Below are 21,211 nucleotides of genomic sequence, written 5' to 3'. Positions count from 1 at the left end.
CTAAAAGCAAGGGCAGACAGCAAATGAAATGCAGAGAGTATCATAGACAAGGATGTGTCACTCCAGCATGCTGCAAAATCCAATTTCTACACAGTGCAGGCATAGGGAGGGGCCCTCAAATATTCCCCAGAAAAGATTTAGAGAATTGACATAAAGGCTCTCACTTTCTTGAATAAAAACAAAACCAACAATTTTCATGTGTGCCAGTGCATTTCTGGCATCTCCAAGCAGACACCAGCTCAGAAGAATCTGAAGAGCATCTCGACACCAGAAGCTGCATCATCAATCACAAGATAACCCACAGCGGCACCTGTGTCTTCTACCTTCTTAGAGGATGATTCATCAACAGGTGGCTAAAGCACAGTCTTGTGGAATTACTACAACCAGTAAACTGAGCTGCAATCTCAGCACTCTTGCTGCAGGCAGACACTCACTCCTTTGTTCATTAGTCATTTGTTGCTAGCACGCAGGGAGGGACTTGGGGTATCTCCCACAAGCTGATTCTGATGGCTTTTCCCAAGGCTTTGGTAACGGAACTAGTCAAAGGGATCTTGGGTGATTTTCCTAATTATGACACTTCAGAAGAAAGTGAAGCTGCTGGAATGTATATGGTTAACTACCAGTGTTACAAAGCTCCTTCAATTTCACTCCTGCCTTTGTACTGACTAGACATGCTCTGCATGAGCTAACTGAGATCTTCATCAGGAGGAGATTAATTGCAAGTGACAACTGCCAGCAAATGGTAACAATTTTAGAACTGCAAAAAAGGTAAAGAAATACAAATGTCCCATGATAGCCTAGTGGGTGAGGACTGTCTGGGGACAAGGACACTGTGGATTTAAGTCTTGGAATCCATAAATACTCCTTGGAGCAAGATGAAAGAGTTTCCGTAGGACACTGTCCTCCCTGCTGTAAAAACACCCACTTGCTCCTGCTTGTTGGTATAAATTATTACCATATCCCAGCTTGAGTTCTCACCCTCAAGAAAGAGTTGCTAGCATTTTCAAAGAAAGTCTAGAAAGGTGTTAGTTTTGTCCAAGGACGAAACAGATTTATTTATTTATAGCTTGAAGATTATTGTTGGCTGAGAAAATAGTTTCTCTTCCAGTCTGGCCCACCGCTGAACTGATGCTGGCTGAACACTGCAGTTGAATTTGATTTCATGGAGTCCATTTCTCCTTCTTGCATGCACAAGGGAACTGGAGGTGTAAAGGCAGCGAGTGTGACTCCTGCCCAAAGCAGGTGGCAAGTACAACCTCGACCCTTGCTAAATTCTCCTTTTACCTTCTGTGGAGCTACCTGTCCTCCTCAGAGGAGTGGGCAACTCAGAAAGGAAAGGGAAAAGTTGATTCCTTGGGCAGGAATGAAAATGCCCATTCATCCCCAGACCCAGCCCAGTAACGGTCAAAACTTGAAAAGGAAAAAATTGCCACTGCAACAACTAGAGAAGGTAGAAAATGGTTTGTTTGTAGAAATCTAAACAGCTGACCCCCATTGGCCAATTTCGGAAAGTCTCTGAGATAATCGCACCTGTCCAGTAATAAACGAATGAATCAGAAAAGGAGGCAGAATAGAGGTATAAGCAATAATGCTCAGAGGCTGCCTGATACAATGGCCAATCAATAGGAGGGCTGTAGATCAGGGTGCTAGTTAGCTGGAAAATTACCACACCGCTGCGTGCGTCACGCTGTAGGGATCCTGGACAATCAATGTGGGAGGTATTGATTTAGTTATTATCACTTCATACGCTCCAGACATTGTTAAATATACATTTATTAACAAGACTGGGGTGCATTGGTAAGAGAGGGAGCTTTAGCCACTGCGTTATTTCCCAGCACTGATCAAAGCTGAGCTATGACAGAATTTAAACTCCATGTTCTCCCTGCCAAGCAAGCTCACAGGAAAAATCCTGACGCACAGCACAGTGCAGAAGACACAAATCCTACTTCACACGAGAGATAGGAGTTTTGGCCGTAAGTGAACATTTTGCACTTGAGATTTCAGGAAAACCTCTCGGAGCAGCAGCAACAAGGGACGTGGCAGCCAAGGGTCAACCCAAAGTGAGCGATAATTGCATGGTTGCTTCGGAAAAGCTGGAGGAAATGAGGTCAAGGGAAATAGGGAGAACATTAGTAAATAAAGGAAACTGAAACTACCTCCAGGGATGGAATAAAGACGAGAGTCACTTCCCATGTGTCTGGCTCCCGTGGTGGCCAGCGCACTTGGGACACATGCCATTCCATTTAGTGTCATTTTACCGTCAACCTGCCGCTTGTATCCTAAAGATAAGCATCGCTTAAGAGCAACTTTTCCTGCAGCAGCAATCTTGGGAACTCCCTCAGGATTCCCTCTTGTGTGTGCACCTTGTGTGCGCTTGCCTGGACACAGCTGGGAGCAGGCTTGGGCAGAATTTTTACAGGGTAACGCCAGGGTGGAGCGAGGGTCAGAAAGCCAAGTGCCATGGACAGGGGAAGGCTGTGTACAAGTCACCCTGCCAAGTGAGGCAGAGGGAATTACGGAGAAGGAATTGGCTCTCTGCTTTGCCTTGACCTCATGTTGGATGCAGGAGGACTCTTAACAATTTTGCGCCTCAGCGCTCTGATTTGACGTGTTTGGATAACGTCATTTATCAGCCTCCAGGGAGACCTGCTGAGCACAACCGCTGCCAAGAGCTATACCTTGAGCCCCAGTGCTCATGCTTCTCCAGCAGGTGTGAGAGGCCTCCCCGATACCTGAACTGTCCTCCCTGGTTGAGGACACATCAAGAGGGCACCTCCACCTGGAGCAGAGACTCACTGTGACAATACCACACATGGGAGCCTGAGTGAGAATGTTTATACAAGAGCCAAAACAAAAAGGGAGGGCTCCTAGTGGAATAAGGTGGGTCCTGTATTTCTCCCTGGACTTTGTGGTTAAGTTTTCCACACCTTGGCAGTCACAGCTGAGGATGCTGGGTATCAAGAAGCAAGTCTGTGAGATTGGGCAGACAGCATATGATAATTTTCAGTCTTTGTGCCCAATGCATTTTTTTCCACTACTCAGCATTTTCCCTTGAGCACTGAAAATAAGAACACTTTCTCTGAGAAAATCCTTGCTTTGTTCAGGTAAAAGGCCAGAAGAAGTGCACAGAAATACAATGGAAGAGGAAAAAGGACCTATCTGTAGCTCTGAGGAATCTCCCCTGGGAAATGGCCACCCCCCTCTTAGCTAAAAAACTTTAACCCAAACACTGGTTATTTGTTAAACATTAGCATGCATGTGATCTTTGTTTCTCCAAATTAAATCGAGCAATTCCTATCCGCTGTCCCAGTGGGCAATCACAAGCAATTCCGTTAATTAAATTATCTCTGATTCTGCAGCTCTGGAATCTCTCAATTGACTAAGTCTGTGCTTTATCATCAACAAAATACTGAACCAAAAAGGAAACAAAAAATGCTGATGTCAGTGTGATTGGCTTTGGTTAACCCTTCCCAGCTGGGTATTAAGGGCTGCTCAAGAAATTGTTGTACTGGAGCAAGCCCAAGAGCGAGAGCCTTGTACCACAGATACCAGTAGCAGCTGTTCACTTGTGTTTCCTTTCCATTGTACAGGAAAACACAAACACCACACTGTCCCTTGCATCCAGCATCCTGCCTATTTGAGAGCCACAGAAAGATACAAACTGTTAGCTGCTGAAAAGCAGGAAAACACCTCAAAGAAGCCCCTGCAAATACCCCATCCACATCTTATCCAGATCTCATTTGATGTATCCTGCTGTTGAGGAGTCTCCATAAAACATTCCCCTTTGGTTTATTTCAACTGGATATAAATTTTCCTTTCTTCATAAATGGCTACACTGTACACAGCATTCCATAAATTTTTACAATTCCACTGTTTGTATGTACCTTGTAAAAAACACTTAGCACTGATTAAATGCACCACCAATAAAATTTCATGGGCTACTTTTGACACTTGATATTTTGACCTTCTCTCTTCCTCATACATTTATTTTTGCTTTCCCATGCCTGTAAACACAGACTGTCAGAGAGGAAAATGTACAGTACCACTGACATACCTGAAAGTGATGTATTTATTTTTAAACAAAGCCTTTATCCTCCCTTGTCCAGTGGAGAACCCAGCAGAACATACATGCCACCTCCCTGCACCAAGGGCACAGGTCACGTCACTAACAGCTTACATATCATAAATATTAGAAACAGACTGGTCGATGCTTTGAAGGCAAAGTCAAGCTAAAGTAAGATTCCAGGAGCAGAGAAATTGCCCCAGGCCATTTCCAACCTCAGCTGTAGATGACAATTATCATAACCACTACACTGCAGGAGAGAAAGCCTGGTGCAGTCCTTGCTTTGTGGGGCACAAATCTTCAAGACTTGATAAAACCACCCCAACATCAGTGCACAATCATGCAATTGCAAGCCTTCTCTCATAGCCAATTTACATCTGGGTGAGAGGGCAACTCTTTCAGAGAAGAGACCCTGTTTTATTAGCCTGTAACATGCTGTGCACAGCTCTGTGACACCCAGGAGCACTGCAGAATGGCAGGGCACAGTGATGCTGTCTCAGCTCTCACTCATACATTGTCTTCAACACAACACCCTCACTACCTGAGTTTCAAACACTAACTATAAACACCTCTGTGTTTTTTGGGACAAGAATTGCTTTCATTTTCAACCTTATGAAATAATCTGCCCCCACTTTCAATTTAGCAAGCGTCACCTGCAGCAAGTATGAGAGGTAAAGATACAGGGAGTTTATTTGGCAGATACGGGGGAGCAGCACTGAAGTCAGTGGGAGATCCACAGACTGAAAGGACTTTTACACTTACTGGAGTGCAAGAACATAACATAAAGCTGAAAAAGCCCCTTTGTTACTAACAAACAAAACAAACTGACACCTAAGTTTTTAAAAAGAAAAGGGACAGGTGGCTTTAAAAGAAAACAGATACAGCTCAGGCATTTTCAGTATCTTAAGTCTCTGGAAGAAGCCCAGCATCAGGCACTGGTGGCAGATTGACTGTGAATCACCCCACAACATGTGGGCTACCAGACTGGCACAACGTACTGAGATTTTATTTCACTAGATGAGCTGGTTATAGCAGAAGGGGTTTGCATGCCTTGATGTACAAAACTGCCCCGCAAAGCTGATTACAGAAAAGCCATGTCAAATCACACCAAGGGAAGTTTAGACCCTCTAAAAGGTCTGCAAGACTGCCAATGCTAAAAGCAAATCTCCTGGCAAGACATCAATGTTTTAGGAGTTGGCTTCCCTTTTATTTAGCAAAAAATCTCATTTATTGGGTTTATTTGTTTTTAGACTAACCTCCTTTAAAGAGGCTGACTTATAATCCTGTAAAACGTTGTCACATGTATTGAGGAAATTGGCAAGGATGCTAATTTATTGTCCTCTAGGAAAAAAAAAGCCCTCTTTCCTTGATTAATGTATGTTTTTGTATTGTACGATATTAAAGAATGTTGCTTCACCTGTGATTATAGAGAATAGTTTACTCTGGCAAAGTGCCCTGGCTTCTGGTTGCCAAGTTATGAATAATGCAATGTTCCCCATTCTAATTTCCGTGTTCTAAGTTGTGAATTTGGAGCAGGGTGCATGCAAGGGCACACACACACGACTCCGAGGTGCTCTCAGTCACGGGTGCCTCTATTTTATACTTGCTTGCACAACTTGTTAATACTGGCATTTGCTTGCCAAATTCAGAGTTTGCTTCTGACTAATTTCATCTTGATGCAAACCAAAAATGTTGTCTCTTTTTTTCCCCACAGAGGAATTATTTCTCTTATACTTGCACGCACCGTCGCAATACCACTGAGGGGAGCTTACTGCTGCAAGAAGGCGTTTTAAGCTGCATTTAGTAGGGACTTGGGTAAAGATTCCCCGAAGAATTTAATGAAAGAAGAATTAATTTTGCTTTCACATCTCCCCTACCTCCATAACACAGAACCTAACAACGTCTTTACAGAAGTGGGAAGTAAATTCAGGCGCTGGCTCTTTCTCTTCCCTTTTTTTGGCCCATGTTTTGCTGGGACACATGTGCCCAGCCCCAATCAAAACAGAGACAGATGGCACTGCTGATCATTCAGAATAGAAGGAGCCTCGGAGTCAGCATGTTTAGATGCATTTGTAGGGCTATGCAGTATCCACTGGCCACTGGGACTGATTTAAAAAGGCGGCGAGTGAAAGTCTGAGCTTGCGCCAAAATTTTAAATGTGCCATTTGAGCAATTATGGTTCGACATGAAAGCTGGGAGAAAGAATGCATAGGTCATTCTGATTAGATTTAGAGACTGTGTTCCCTGTTCCAAAGAGAAAATAAATGCAATCCCATTGCTTTACTGGAGCAGCTTTGGTGATAAAGAAAAAAGCCATGCTATGGAAAAGTGGTTTGCTACAGCAAGGTTTTGTAGAGGCAGCACAGGCTGAATCAGAAAATGATTCTCTAAACAACGTTCCTAAAGAGAAATAATTACTCATCTAATGTGTTAGTATCTTGATTCACTTTTCAAACATATCCTTCATCCTTGAGACCCCAAATGTATTTCTAACAGATCTGTGAAGGTGCATTGTGGTCTCTATCTTAATACAAACCAGGGCCACAAAAGACAGGAGGTGGAAATGGAAAATGCAGCTCCTCTCCTTGCTGAGGCACGCAGGCTAAAGGTTCCAGCCTACGGACACTTGCCTCCATCCACAAGTAAACCTGTTTGGATTATGACCAAGCTCCATGTATAGCTAGGCAGGTCTATTTTTCTACTGGAAGACTTATGGCAGCTGTAACTTGTCATCTTACTGTGGCCTGGAGCTGGTCTGGGATTATTGGTAGCTTTGGTTGGATGATCAGGGCACAAAATTATAAAATATCCATGAAATGAAAGAGCAAATTCCTAGGGCTGAAAGTTGCTCAGGTTAGACATGCAGCTGAGTCTTGCAGTCAGCCTCTGTGAGCAATTAAATAAATGTCTTCTACTCCCATGGCCCCCATCCAAATGCCTGAAATAAACAGGAAATATCTATGCTACTACAGCAGCACTTGGATTCATCTATAGCCTTTTAAGGGCTTTACTGTGGAGGTGATATGCTTTCCAGAGCCTCCATTCATGACTACTGATTGGAGGCACACAAGGGCAGTGCGGTAACACTTCCTCCAGACAGCTTCCTACAACTGCTGCTGCCGCCCTAGAACTTTTACACTGTTGCTGTTTCCTTTACAGGGAAAGAAAGAATCAGAATTAGCATCATTTAAGGTAATCGTGCCTTCAAAAAGAAACACGAGGCTATTAAAGGAGGCCAGGACACATTAGTATCATATAACCAATTGTGGTCCCAGAGCTAGAAAAGGAAACCAGCAGCACAGTGGAAGGACAGGTCATGAGCTGGCTATCTGAGGGAAAAGCAGGAATACTTACACAACTGTGTGGGAAACAACAGCTTTTTGCAGACAAAATAATCAAAAATGAAGAAAGAATATAACAGAGAAATAGAATGAAGTGCCTGTAGCAGTGGGGTGTAAGGTTAGGAAAGCATTGACACTGAAGTGAGGACAAAAAATCAACAAGAATATTCAACTACTTTAATTATACCACTTGTTATTACTTTGCTTCTGTAAAGGCAGTGCTGATTTCTGTGTTACAGAGGCGAAGAAGATAGGAAAGCACAATGAATTCTTCTATCATTAAATTCCTTGGGAAATCTTTACCAAACTCCAACTAAATGTGACTTAACACTCCTCCTTGCAGCAGTAAGCACACCTCAGTGGTCCTGCAACTGTGCATTCAAGTGAAAGAGCAATAATTACCCACTCTACAGTTGTCCCAGACATGGTTTAATGAGAACTAACAAAACTGGTCCTTTTCAAAGTACTATTTCATATTTATACTTACTAACTGTAGCCTAAGAAATGCATAAACTACCAAGAGCTGTAATTACAACCATCCTGTTGTCATACAGCAGCTGGCACAGCACAAACACTTACTGAGTCCTGCCACAACAGTTAGTGAGTGCCAAGGAAAGCAGTAGCCCTGTCACCATCAGCAAACAGCCAGCTTGTGCAGCCAGGGCTGCCCTTCAGCAGATGCAGGAGAAAGACAGCAAACTAGTAGAGGAGGGGGCACAACATGATCCCTTTTCTGCTCCTCAAAGGAACATTTTCATCCAAACAGGGAGTGCAGCCTACATAAAGATAATTGCTACTTTTCTCTTGAGAGCATCTGGGCACCACACAAACATTTCCTAAAAAAAAAATAGTATCAGTCCCTCCCTCTTAATTCTTGCAGCATAGCTAAGGGATGTGAATAAACAATCACATCCTCAAAGTATTTTCAAAAGGAACATGGCAAGATCCACAATGCTCCATCAGAGACAATGTTAAACACAACAGGCTAATTTTAGGGATGAGTCCTCTCTCTGACAAGCTGCTCACACATCTAAGGGCAGAATTCATCTGCTAGAAGGCAGCTGTTTGTGTTTTATAAGCTAAAGTTTCTCTTACCTATGGAATAACTCCAATATTTCACAGGGAATCATCATCCATCTAACTGAAGTACCCTCTAACAGACCATCAGCCTCATATCCCCTTTGAAATAGCACAGCTGAGCACTTGCTGGGCCACGATTTATTTTTTACCTTCTAAGACATCTTGGTAACTCTATAGCTCAATAGTGACAGTCGAATTTCACACTGCGATAGCCCCCCATCGATTTTTCATTCCCAGGAAGCAACTCTACAAATTAAAGTTAACAGCATTTCTGAAACTACGAAAAGAAAAAAAGAAAAGAAGGGGCAGGCAAAGAGACATAAATTGCAAGATGCCTAAACCACACCCCCAATGTAGGAATAAAATTCCATCCTGGGTTTTTCACCAGTTATGGGATAGGGATGCAGAACCCACTGCCCCTGAAGCCATCAGACCCCTTGAGTCTGCAGATCCTTCAGCTTTAAAACATCACAGGTTCAACAGAAATAAGAGTCCCTTCCTATACGAAGATGTCAAAATCTATAGAAAATTGCCTCAAGGCATGAAATTACACCAAACCTCTGGACAACACTGCACTAAACAGAGACATCACCTACCCCCATGTCTGAGCTTGTACAGTCACAGCCTGCCTTGCTGAGCTTTGTTAACCACTGGCCAGCGAAGAACGGGACATTGATACAATTTCAGTTTGCACAGTGGTTATAATGTTTAAGACCATTATTGGCAAATGCAACTTCTCTCCAATAGTTAAAAGAGGGAGCAGGATAAAGAAACACAGCCAAGCACTCTGCTCTCCACTGTCACATCCCAGAGGAAGAAGTAATGCCAATGCCTCACTTCATAAAGAAATGAAGCATCTTTCTCCATACCCTTTCAACACTGAACACCAGTATACAGTACAAACACAGTATTACATATTACTCAATTACTGAAAAGGAGTAAAACCTAATAAAGATAAAAATCTGGACACAAGCAGCACAGCCCAGCAGCTCTTTCTCAGCCTTTGACAATCCCACACTTCAGTTCAGTGTCCTGAATCCTCTACCAAGTTCATGTGGGCTGTTCTAGTACTGAACCCACCAGCAGCATCATGCTCTCGGCTTAACAGAGCACAAAGGGTTAGTTCATTTATGACTCAAGTTAATTTTTTAATTCTGTCTTTGCTATGTGATGTTCTCATCTCCCATCAAAGCCTATTAAAGGTGTGACACTGTGGGGAAGGGCTGGGTAGTGCTTATCCTATGGTGCGAATTCTCAACAGCTTCTGTTTTCCTCCAACATACCAGCTTCAGCTGGTATGAAAGGACTCCTTCCCTTTCAGGCCTCTGCTAATCCTCTGGCTTCACACTCTGCTCCTGCCTGAACGGGTGTGCCTGGGAGCAGAGTCTCCCCAACAGACACTGCTACTGACTGCTCGCACATGCCTGTCTCTTTGCACAAGGACCCCAATCTAAACTTTGTTTAATTTTAACTGATGCTCCTCCTTGTGCTGCTGTGTTAGAGCCCCTCCAGAGCCAACATTTCAAAACAGCTGGATTGGAAAGTGGCGAGGTGGGGGGGAAGGGGAAGAAAGAAGAGACAGGAAAAATAAAACAAATACAATTGCTTTTTGTCTCTAAAACCCTCTTTTTAACCCAACAAGCGTCTCATCCAATGAAGCATGATAAGCATGAAGTGTTATATAAAGAAGATAATTATAAAGGGATTTAATGCTTGGCAGGCTTGTATTGCAAGGTTCAGAGCAGAGGTAGCATACTCACTTAAACAGCCTTGTGTCCGGGTTTGCTATTATGTGGGCAGTGTGGCTGGGGGCCAAGTGGAATCAGAAACAAGATTTTTTTTTTTTTAAGAAAAAAAAGAAAAAAAAAGCGCACAGCCCCCTTCCCAGCGAGGATGGCAGTTTCAGTCCCACCTCCTTCCACTTCTGTCCCATCCCTGATTAATGATGTTGTCTGCCTGATTTATGACCCACCCCAACAGATTAGAGTTTCCCTCTTCAACCTCCCCCCCTTTCACCCCTCCCAGAAGGCACAGCCACACTCCGTTGGAAATATTAGAGAATTATTAAATAAACATTCATACGTCATGTCTCTTCCCATACTGAGCTCATCGTAGTCAATGCTCAGTGGCCGGGCCCTGTTTGCTTTGGGGCTGACACCAAACAGCTGGAGTGATTCATGGAGAGGCTGGCTACAATGCTCTGTGCCATACATCATGCTCGCAGCGCTCCCTGCCCCGGCGGAGATAAACTGATCAACCACAACGGGCTGGAATGAATTTATGACAACACAAAATTGAGGAAAACAAATGGGAGGTGACCCAGTGGGCCACTAACCCAGACTCTCTCGCTGGCCTGCAATCTAGTCTTGTAGCAGAAAGCAAAATTGAACATTGGCACTCTGAATTAAGATGCTGGCTTTTAACCCCGGGGAACCTCAGTTTCAAAATGCCACCAGACCCTCACAAGGCAGGGAAAAAGACTTTTTCTGGGGAAGGTGCTTTTTGCAGCTCTCTGTGAGCAGCACTTCTCCTGCTGAGAGTCCAACATCAGTGGAGGCCATCAGGGAGGGTGCCTGTGCAATGAGGGACCAGCTGCCCTCTGAGCAAAGCTGCATCTCAAGCTGAGGTAAAGGAGCATTGCACCGGCTGAGCTTTGCCTTGGCAATGGTTAGTGTCTTCAGCAGACAGGCAGGGCTCAGATAGTGTAATGCTCCTTCATCTCTCCCCAAGAGCCCTCAGCATCCCAGTGTCTCTTCCAGACACCTCACATTGGCAAGACTAAAAATGCTCAGCACTAAGACATCTCACAGTATTGGGAAGGAGAGCTGGGACCAGCACCATGTCTCTCACTACCCCTGGCTGCCACCTGAAGTTCAACACTACACACAATGAGATCAACTTGTCCAAGTTACTGATGATCTGGCACAGCACAAGGAGCAGAGCAAAAAACATAGACATACCCCAGACCCCATCTAGCTGTTCTACATGCAAGAGACTCTCCCACAAAACCCCACGTTTTTACATTAATTTAAACCTGCTCAAGTGAAGAAATTCAGCTGCGTGCCAAAAGGAGAACTGCTCAGTGTACTGTATTAATGGATTAAAAACCAAACAAAACTACACTACTCTCTTTGCCTGGACTTATTTTTGGAAGAGGGGAGGAAGGAACGTCATTCTTATGAGAGAAGGATCAATAGGCAGATCACTGCTAACTCTATTAGCCCCTGCTCTAAACAGAGAGCACAGCTGACACAGGTGCTAAGCCATGTGCTTCTGGACAATTTAAAAAATGCTAATCAGATGCAACACAAGGTTTAACATGCCAATCAATAATGTTCAGATTTAAAGGCAAAAACTGAAGTTACAAACAATGGAGTAAAGTGACGCTGCCAAAAACTTCCTGTAAGCACCACCCAAAACAAGAAAAATGAAACCAATTTAGCTCCAGATTAAGAAACAGGAACTAGAGATGAATCAATTTAGCCTGTTGGGCTAGGTCACCATATATCATGGCACAGCAGTGGAGTGGGAAGCAGCCAGACAGTGAGAAACCCTTCCCCCTCCTTTTCTGTAGGCTTCTAGCTCTGATCCCTGTTATCAATTAATTTAACAGAACCCCTCTACACAGACAAGCACACAGAGCATTCAGACTCCTTAAATGGCAGGACAGAAACTATTTATCACACATGAATCTCAAAGGAAAGCAGAGAGAAAAAAAAAAAGGCAGCTAGGAATTCTCCACCTGAAACACTGTCTTGTTTTCTGAACCTCGGTGAAATAAACTACCTTAAACAAAAAGGTCCCTCTGCTACTTTCAAAAATTAAAATTATTGGAAAGACTGAACAAGACATTTAAGGAATTTCCTGTAATTTCTTTTAGGTTTTACTGACTTTTAGCAGAACTGAAGCTTTAGCAGGCAAGGTTATTGCAGAGCAAGGTGTGTGTGCACAGAGACACACACATGCTCGCTCTCTGCATGTCACAGCACCATTAGAGCGAGAGTTGTTTGGAAAGGATTCTGGGACCCTTCAAAAGGTGCTAGCTAAAGCCTCTTTGATCAGATTATTAAAGCTATGTCAATTTTATCACTTGAGCTCAAGTGTTCTGGAAAATGTCAAATCCTTTCAGCTCCTACAGTTTAAAGATTTTCAATAGGAGTGGATCTGGGAGGATGGAGAGCTGCTGCACTGACAGGCAGGAGGCCCAAAGGGAAGGCAAGCAGCAGCTGAGACAGAGGCTGACAGATTAGGGCAGAAGGGATGAGTCCTTGCCACCAAGACAGCATGCAATGGTTGGCTCATTTTAAGGACAAAGCTGGTTCTGCACTGACCTGCAGGCTCCCAGACTCAGTGGTCCTTGGCCAAAGTCTGCTGACTGAGAAGCACTGAATGGCAGACAGCCAACATTTGGGACATGCTAACAAAAAGGGCTTGTAGAAAGGAAAGTGCCAAGACAGCAAAGCAGTGTTAAAGTTCCCTCTACAGCAGGGAGTTTCCCCAGTTAACTCTGATTGTGAACATATACTCTGCCAGGCTGCCTGAACTGTCAGAGACCCAAAAATGCGCCAGGGATGCAACCTCTCATGTCTGGACCAGGGACAGGAGGAGAATAACTACATTAGAAAAATGACAACTTTCTGTAAAGTCAGCTTAATGCTGCACCACTAGATTTTTCTCCATGCCAAACTATCCACTGATGTCACCACAAAATGTAATATGTGAAACCCACCATTACATCATTGCTTCCACCTCATTCAAGTTGTTTGGTCTCTCACTTGATCTTGGAGCAATGTTTTCTATCAAGCAATAATCAACCCAAAACACTGTCCCATCCCAGCTAATGCAGTCCATGGCAGCAGAGAACAGCCTGTAGTTTTAGGCTTGGACCATCATATCTGCCCAAGCAGTAAGTTACTCCAGCAGCATGTGGAGCAGTGCAGATAAACCCATTTATTTCTATTTCAGACTAGACAGCAGCACATTCAGTGAGCAGAAAGGGACAGGAAAGGAGATGCCCAGCAGTCCCTCCACTACTGTATATTCAAACACTGGGACTGAAACTTCTGAACCACTCAAAGGGCTGCAGGTAAAAAACTCAGAAACCGAGACATTATTTCTGTTAGGAATCATGCAAAGGCTCAGTATAGATCTTAAGGAAAAAGAAATCCCCACTGTGAAACTTCTTCCAAGTAACAGTGCTGCGAGAGGGAGATTCTCTTTTGTCGAGAGATGAAAGATGGAAGACAGAGAAAACAAGCATGGATATATCTAGTTACGTAATTTAAAAGAAGGCAATTTTCAGTGGAGAAGCCCTTCAGAAGCTGTGCCCAATTCCATGTCACTGGGTACCTGCCCTCACAGATACCTGGCATAGATACCTCCCCACAAGCCCTCTGTTAACACAGCAGTGGTGAGTGCTCCAAGTTCAGGTTTTGTGTTGCAGCCTAACTTCCCTTCTCAGTGGTAAAAGCTTCAAATATGCCTACCTTCAGATTACCACTGCTGCTGGGAGCACAAGATGGGACACTATGGTTCTTTAAAACAAGAAAAAGGGAAGCTACCCACTTCACACTCACTTTTCAATGTCACTGTTCTTACAGGTCTTCTGCATGGTCTCCTGTTTACTGCTTTCACCATTACTCGTTGAGGGCATTTCTGTGGAGGGAAGAACAGAAAAATTAGTAATAAAACATTAAATCATTGCAATGAAATAATCTGAGCAAGTCACAGTTTCAGAGAACCCCAATGAGTCACTTTCATGCCAGTTCTTGCTAAGAAACAGAGAAGTGACTGATGCTAAGTGTCCCTGTCTTGTGGAGCGGGTGGCCTCTCTGGACAGTGTATTTCTATGATTCAGGGCTCAAAATACAACCCTTGCTCTGTCCCCACTTCATAGTGATCTGTCCCCCACTGATGTACCCATTATTTAAGCCAGGATTTAATTCAGAAGGGTTCATGCAGCTGCCACATAAAAGTGCTCTTCTAGAAAGCTGGATTTGGAGCAAATTCACCCAGCCCAGACCCTGCTCTCAGCCTCTCCCATTTGCTGAGACCTATCAGATACAAGCAGAAAAATATACACCAGGTAACTAGAATGACAGAACAATCTGCTCATCATGGCTGTTCCCAGCACAAGAGAAGAGTGTGAGACACCAGGTGGAGATGAGAAGATGAACCAGCCCCAGGGTTGCAGGTTCATCACTGTGGATTCAGGTAAAAGGTATGAAGAAAACAGCTCATAGCAAATGTCATCAGGGCTGCCTCCTCATCACCTCCATGGCTGCAGCTACTGAAGCTGATAATACCTATAAGCAAGTGCTTCTACATCACAGAAAGTAAATGTGATTGCCTATCCCACAGAAGGAAATGCCTGCGATAGATATCCTATGTTCTCCATTTAACCATCAAGCCCTTGGCAAAACTGGTTCCGCTCCCTTCCCCCACGCCCACTGGCAAGTAGTTATATCTTGTAGGTACTTCCAAGGCTGGGAATCAAATGCCCAAAGCATGACAGGAACAGAACAGGGAACAAAATCATTGGGACATGTCTCTTCAGGTCGCTGAGCTTCAGTTTCCTTCCTAAGGGAGCTGGAGCAGCACTGCCCAGCTCTGGAAATGGATTTGGCATCTACAGCTGGAAAGTGCCAGGTTTTATTATTCTCATATTTCCACTAGGTTGCTGCTTACACTTACAGTGCTGCTGGCATTGAATAAAAACCCTCAGCAGTCGAATGGGTTTAACACTTCCCCCTTCCTTCTCAATCCGATGAGCTTTCAAGTATGCAAAGGTACATATTCACTTTAACTCATTTGCTCTGGAGTCTCAACTACAGGTCATGAAATAGGACAGATCCTAGAGCTTCCACTCCAAAGGTGAAGGCTTCAGAGCGATAGGCTTTACTTGCCATATAAAGGCCCACAAAGACAAGATCTACCCAAAAGATACAAGTCTTTAACATAGCCTCTCAAAGAAGGGAAGATAAAGCAGTTGGAAAAAACCCAATCATAAATGCACCTGTGTAGTTTAAACACCCAGCAGGTGAACACCACCATCACACTGTCAGGCTCTGCTGTCTCCCTCTGTAATACAGCAGTTTGCCTTTCAGTGACATGATATCAAGTCAATCCAAACCCTATCTCTCATCACCATACCAGTTAAGATGGCATTTTTGGGAACTTCCCTAGCTGCCATTATTGACAATTAACTGTGCTGTAAAGTTCCAAAAAGATAGTGTGGTTTTATGTGCATATATATCTGATGACACTGCAAGAGTATGAGTAACTACCTCTCATAAGTACTGGGAAGCAAAAGACATGCATTATCTATTTACCCTCCTGAAGTATATAAATTAACAATTTACAATTTCAAAACTCACCATCACTGGCCCATTTAGAAAACTCCGGTGTTATTCGAGTACTTGGTGTGCCACCACTAAAAGAGAAAAGGACAATATGCTAAAGGTTGAATACAAAAAACTTTGCTGCTCAGGAAAAGCTATCCCTTCCACCAACCACTCCTCTCTTAATACTTCTATCCATCAGTCTAAGTTTCAAAATGTGAGCAGATGGCCAGCCAAAAAACATGCTCATGCTTCATGGCATCAGTGACACTACTGCATTTCTACAGAAACTCAACAGAATTTCAAAGTGCTTTTAAAAGCAACATCACCTCTTGTGTTGTAGAGATGGGCAAAAGAGTCCAGGAAACGTGCAAGGAAGGACCTTGTCCAAACAGCACAACAATTTGTTAGGTGCAAGCCACATGAAGGGACTGGATCTCCTCACCTCAGGCCCTCAGTTCTCTCACCAAGCACTAAGTGTCCGTAGCCACTGATAACCAAGTATCCTCCGGCTACAATACCAGAGACCTAGATGTGAAGGAGCTTCAGCATTTTTGCAGCCCTGCTTTTGGACTAGCACGGTTAGCAAAGTATTGATTGGACCAATGGGTTGGATCCAATGTGGCAAATGCCACTTTTCTATAGAGTGAAACCTAATTTTGAACTAGTGTTTGCGACAGGCTAAGCAGTAAGAAAATTTCATTTCACTGCTCTATCAATCACTTCAACCTTGACCCCACAGGATCACTCAGTGAAAGAGATAGAGGGGTAATTTAAGTCCTGTTTTATGCAGGGCAGGGGGCTTAGAAAGCAATCCTAGCTCCCTGTCATTTTATTTGCCTGGAATGCTTCCCTGAGTGCCCTGAATGCTGGCTGCGTACATTCTCCACATATGTATGTGGGCAGAGCACACATCCTGCCCCAACCCAGAGCTGAATATAGAAGGATCAGTTTGCATATCCCACAACATGTAATTGGATGCAATGAAGTCACACATGGGATGCCAGACTCCTACTGTGCCAACCAAGATTCCAAGGGCATCACACTGTACTGCCAAGAGGCTTCATCATGAAGCAAGATGATGCATAAGGCCTTAGACCAGCACAGTTTCCTCATTTCCAGAATTCATCCTCTGTCCAGCACTGTTCAGGGCAGAGATGGCACTGGCAGGGCAGTGGGATGGCTCAGAGAGGGTGAGTGTACAGGGAGGCTTTACTGAGGCTGCACAGGTAGAAACACAGACCCACCTGCAGGACTGTGCTTCTCCGTAAGTCTCTTGTTGCAACCCTTGGACTCAAGTGAACAGGGTATTTTCCACAAACTGAGACTCCCCAGAAGTAATGGATGCAGTAATTTAGAAAGGCATGATACTTACTTTAGAACAGCACCACGGAGCGCTTCCCTTTCTTTGGCTTCACCTGGCTCTTCTCCAGTGCAAGGGATAATGTCTGCCTCTGTGTACCTGAGCACAAAGGGTTAAGGAACATACAGCCCTGCTGAAGACAGTGGAAAGGCTTTTGAGATGGTTGGGACACTGTCTGGGATACAAAAAAAATTCTGGGGACACCTTAAAAAATAGAGGGGGTGGTATCCATGAAGGGGCCTGCTTTTAAATTCTGGATTAAAGTTTTGTTTTAGTTGGAGAGAAACAGAAATCTTTTGATAGTAACATGATTCCACAGCTTCTTGGAAAGGGAAAACCAGTTTCTGAACCCGTGCAAACCTAACCTGCACAATTTCACAAATTCTGTTTGAAGTACAGAGCTCTTTTACCAGTGGAGGGTTAGAGCTTCAATAGTAAAGGCTGGTACCGATTTCAATAAAACCTAATTCTTTAGCTGTACATTGCCCCTCATCACAGCTAAGGCAGTGTCTGTCTAATGCCCTTGCAGGAATTCTTCCTTGATGCCTATTACAACTGCTGTAGGGCAGAAGTGTGCCCACAGCTCTCCCAGAGCTGTGCCCAAAGAGCCTGCTCCCAGAGGGAGGAGTTCCCAAAAATTGCCTTTAATGACAGTTCTGCCCATGAACCATCTAATGAAAGGAAAAAAAAAAATCAAATCTCACAGAGTGGAAGGTGCATAGTGCTTACTGCACAAACCCCTTGAAAACGAAAGGGTGTCTTGTGGAAAATAAACTCAATTCCTACCCGTGAAGCAGGAAAAGCTATCTATATAGAACAAACCTGGACGGAGGCAACAGATTTTTTACAAAACAGAATAAAGAAACTCTAACTGATCCCTTGCAATGTCTCCAATAGACTTCAACCAGGTCTGAAGTAGTGCTGTATCAACAGTAGGATCTCAAAGGGAGTAACGGGGAACCCCTCCTAGTTCAAATAACATGGTAACTGGAGAAGGCTGTGTCATTTCCAGTAGGGCTGGACAAAGATTATGCACCATTTCCTAGGGCAGATGCACCTCTGGGTCCCCTCTCAGTAAGAGCCTTTCAAAAACGATACTGTGGTTTCCCGTATTCAAGTGTGTCGTCTCCATCCACATCCAGGTCAGCGTCGCTGTCCGGATTCTCCTTCCCGCTGCACATGATAAACCCAGAACCTGACAGAAAATAAAACACACGGATGAGCATTTGAATTGGAAATGAAGTGTACGAGATCTCCCAAGAAAGGTGCTACAGCACTGGTTTGCAGGCTGTCCTTTACTTTTAACAGCCTCATAAAAGGTGCCCTCTCCAAAGACAGTACAAGAACACTCACAGAAATGCTCTAACTTCTTAGATTTTATGCTCTAAATGCCCCCAACATTGAAAATGGAATATTCTCGACTTTTAGCTCTCCACATGAATTATTTTAGAATTGAAGTCACTGTAAGGGTCTCTCTCAAAGGCAGAAAAAACAATGAAGCTGAATAGGAAGGACTTATTTTTCACAGAAGTAGTTAATGCAAAATTCACACTACTAGCAGGTAAGAGAAGGCCACAAGGATGTTCTGAATTACTTCTTAATTCAGATGCAGAGGGCAGGCAGAGGCTAAAATACAATTAGAAACAGCTTTTCAACTTTAAAATACATTTAGTCATGGCTTAGATTTTTAAAATTTAAAACAATGAAGAACAGCAAACCTGCTTCTACAAAATGGAAAAAAAAATCAGACTTCTGTCATTAACAGCTCCTTACAAGCACTTACGTGAGCAAATTGCAATGCAACTCATCAAGAATTCTGCTCTTCTAGCACAGGGGGGTCAGACACACATCCAGTCCCAATTCCAGCAGGAAGGAACCACTTATAGTTCCACCTGAGGCTGATAGTGCATCAATTCCCACTTTCTAACAATTTCTACATTTACTCTGGTCCCAAGCGTTTTGTAAACTGTAACCAGGCTTCTTTTAGTTGAATCTGCACAAACGCCTACAAAGATGAATCTTCACATGGTATTTTCTGCCTAGGGTTTATTAATAGAAGAGAAACTACAGAAGGCATATTTACTCTTTATGAGAGCTAACACTGAATATGCTCTCTCCTGTAAGACTGGATATTAAGCAAAAACCTCCTGAACTCTAGGGTGTTGGCTGCAAGGTCCCCATTTGTGTTCAAATTTGCAGCAGATCTAAACTGTTTGGGTACATCAGCTGTGCAGATAGCAATGTACACACTGCAGCTGCCTCCAGTATGTTCCTTCACTTAACACCCCTGTCCAGACAGCAGAGCTGGACACCTGGCTCAGACAGAGGTATCTGCTGGAGCCTGAAGGACCCGGCACATCCAGAGGGCTGGTGACCTAAGTCTGTGGTAGACCAGGAAACACATCCCAACTGATTGAAAGAGTAAGGCAGAGATTGCCTTGGCCTTGCACCAATGCCCCAAAAGGGCTACGTTCCTGTACTGCAATTATGGTTCTATAATAATTTTAGCCTGTATTCTGCATTTAGAAGCACTGAATATTATATGCATGTCTGAAGAATGAGGACATTCCAAAGCTTTAGGAGAGCCTTTTCAGGCCTTCAGATGTCCGAGTCTGTTCATCCAACTGGGTTCTCACCAGCACACTTAACATGAGCCCAGAAGAGTGAACCGTATTTTTAATGGTCTGCATCTGTGCAGACAACAAGGCAAAGCAAAGGTCTCATTTCCAAGGATACCGTGCAGACACAGTTCTTTACTGTCGCCCTCTAGGAACGGATGCTCTCACTGATTCATTAAACCCCCAATAAAATTTGTTTATATGGATTTGATATTTCTCTTCCCTGAATATCAAGAAGGTCCTTAACGAGTGACAACTGTAGCATGACAATGATTTTAAGACTAACCTTTCCCTAGAAGCATAAACTACCTTTTACTTCAAAGTAATTCCCAGCCTTAATTTTTAGCAGAGGCAATACCATTAGCACCAACAATGCAGCACCCTTGTCTGTGCCAAGAACTGTGGGAGCCACAGGGCTGTAGGTCAGCACCATGGTGTCACTGGGGCAGCTCTTTTCCAGCAGACCCCTTTCAGAGTGTTTCACATACTGGCTGTACACTACCAGCCAACACGTGTCACAAGCTGCCTCCTCTTGCTGCAAATGGCTCATCTAGTAAATCTTGACTCATTCAGTTCATCACAATGTTTGGGAGAAGATTTAGAGGGGTAAGAGAGACCTGTCAAAGAAGCTGGATAGTCTTTCAAAGCTGCTTTAAAAGTCTAGAGTGGGCGATGGGGTGGTAATTTATAGGCATGGCATTTAACCTGCAGTAACACCATCCCCTGCACCTGGCATTACTTTAGCCCATCACTTCTCAAAGGCCATAAACTTTGGACACACAGGTCTTCATTTTTCTTGTAGCTGTGGGAGACACAAATCATGCAAAGCTGGAGCTGTGACTTGGCCAGTCCCAGGGGGTGATCTGAACATTAGCCAGACAATGAATACTCGGAGCAAGTGCCTTGGTTGGGGGGAAGGTGGCCAAATGAGTGAACGTAAGTGGGACCATCCCCCTTGCTACTGTCTCTGCAAGGATGCCAAGCACACAGCAGACATGCACCTTTCCATCAATTTTGTTTTCAAGTGACTCAAGCCAAATGGTGGTTTATGGCTAGAGCTTAAGATGAGAAGATCTGCTTATTACAATACAGTTTACAAATATTAAGGCACCTTGTCTTCAGAATCCTTGTGTCCTTGCTCTCGAGACCTTTGTATTTAAGAAAATCCCTTTTAAGTCTGGAAGGAAAATATTCCAGAGCTTTGGCTGAATTTAGCTCTATTGCCTAGCTGCACTGCAAGCAGACTACTATACTTCCTGAACAGGGAGTGTACAAGGGGAGAGTTTAGATAGCATGTGTTGTGATGGCAAATACACACTGGGATGATCTGAGAGAGCCTTTCAGTCAGAGAGCGCACTGCAGAGAAGTTCATAGGTTAAAACGAGGGACAGGGGAAAGGTCAAATT

At 43.8% G+C, this 21,211-nt stretch overlaps 2 protein-coding genes across 9 annotated transcripts in view; one reads left to right on the top strand and one right to left on the bottom strand.

Annotated features, from left to right (window-relative positions):
* KIF2C (kinesin family member 2C) overlaps positions 1-21,211 on the top strand; it is a 425,302-nt gene that overhangs the window by 47,861 nt on the left and 356,230 nt on the right. The window lies entirely within an intron of this gene.
* RNF220 (ring finger protein 220) overlaps positions 1-21,211 on the bottom strand; it is a 226,962-nt gene that overhangs the window by 25,351 nt on the left and 180,400 nt on the right. For all 8 annotated transcript variants that reach the window (XM_068199108.1, XM_068199109.1, XM_068199110.1 and 5 more), the window contains 4 exons: positions 18,286-18,382; positions 17,200-17,286; positions 15,861-15,916; positions 14,061-14,139 (listed from right to left, as the gene is read on the bottom strand). In XM_068199108.1, coding sequence (XP_068055209.1) covers positions 14,061-14,139; positions 15,861-15,916; positions 17,200-17,286; positions 18,286-18,382 — 319 coding nt within the window. The remainder of the gene's footprint in view (positions 1-14,060; positions 14,140-15,860; positions 15,917-17,199; positions 17,287-18,285; positions 18,383-21,211) is intronic.

This window comes from Anomalospiza imberbis, chromosome 9 (genome assembly GCF_031753505.1).
Source record: "Anomalospiza imberbis isolate Cuckoo-Finch-1a 21T00152 chromosome 9, ASM3175350v1, whole genome shotgun sequence".
NCBI classification, from domain to species: Eukaryota; Metazoa; Chordata; class Aves; order Passeriformes; family Viduidae; genus Anomalospiza; species Anomalospiza imberbis.
This window is presented reverse-complemented; position numbering and strand designations above follow the sequence as displayed.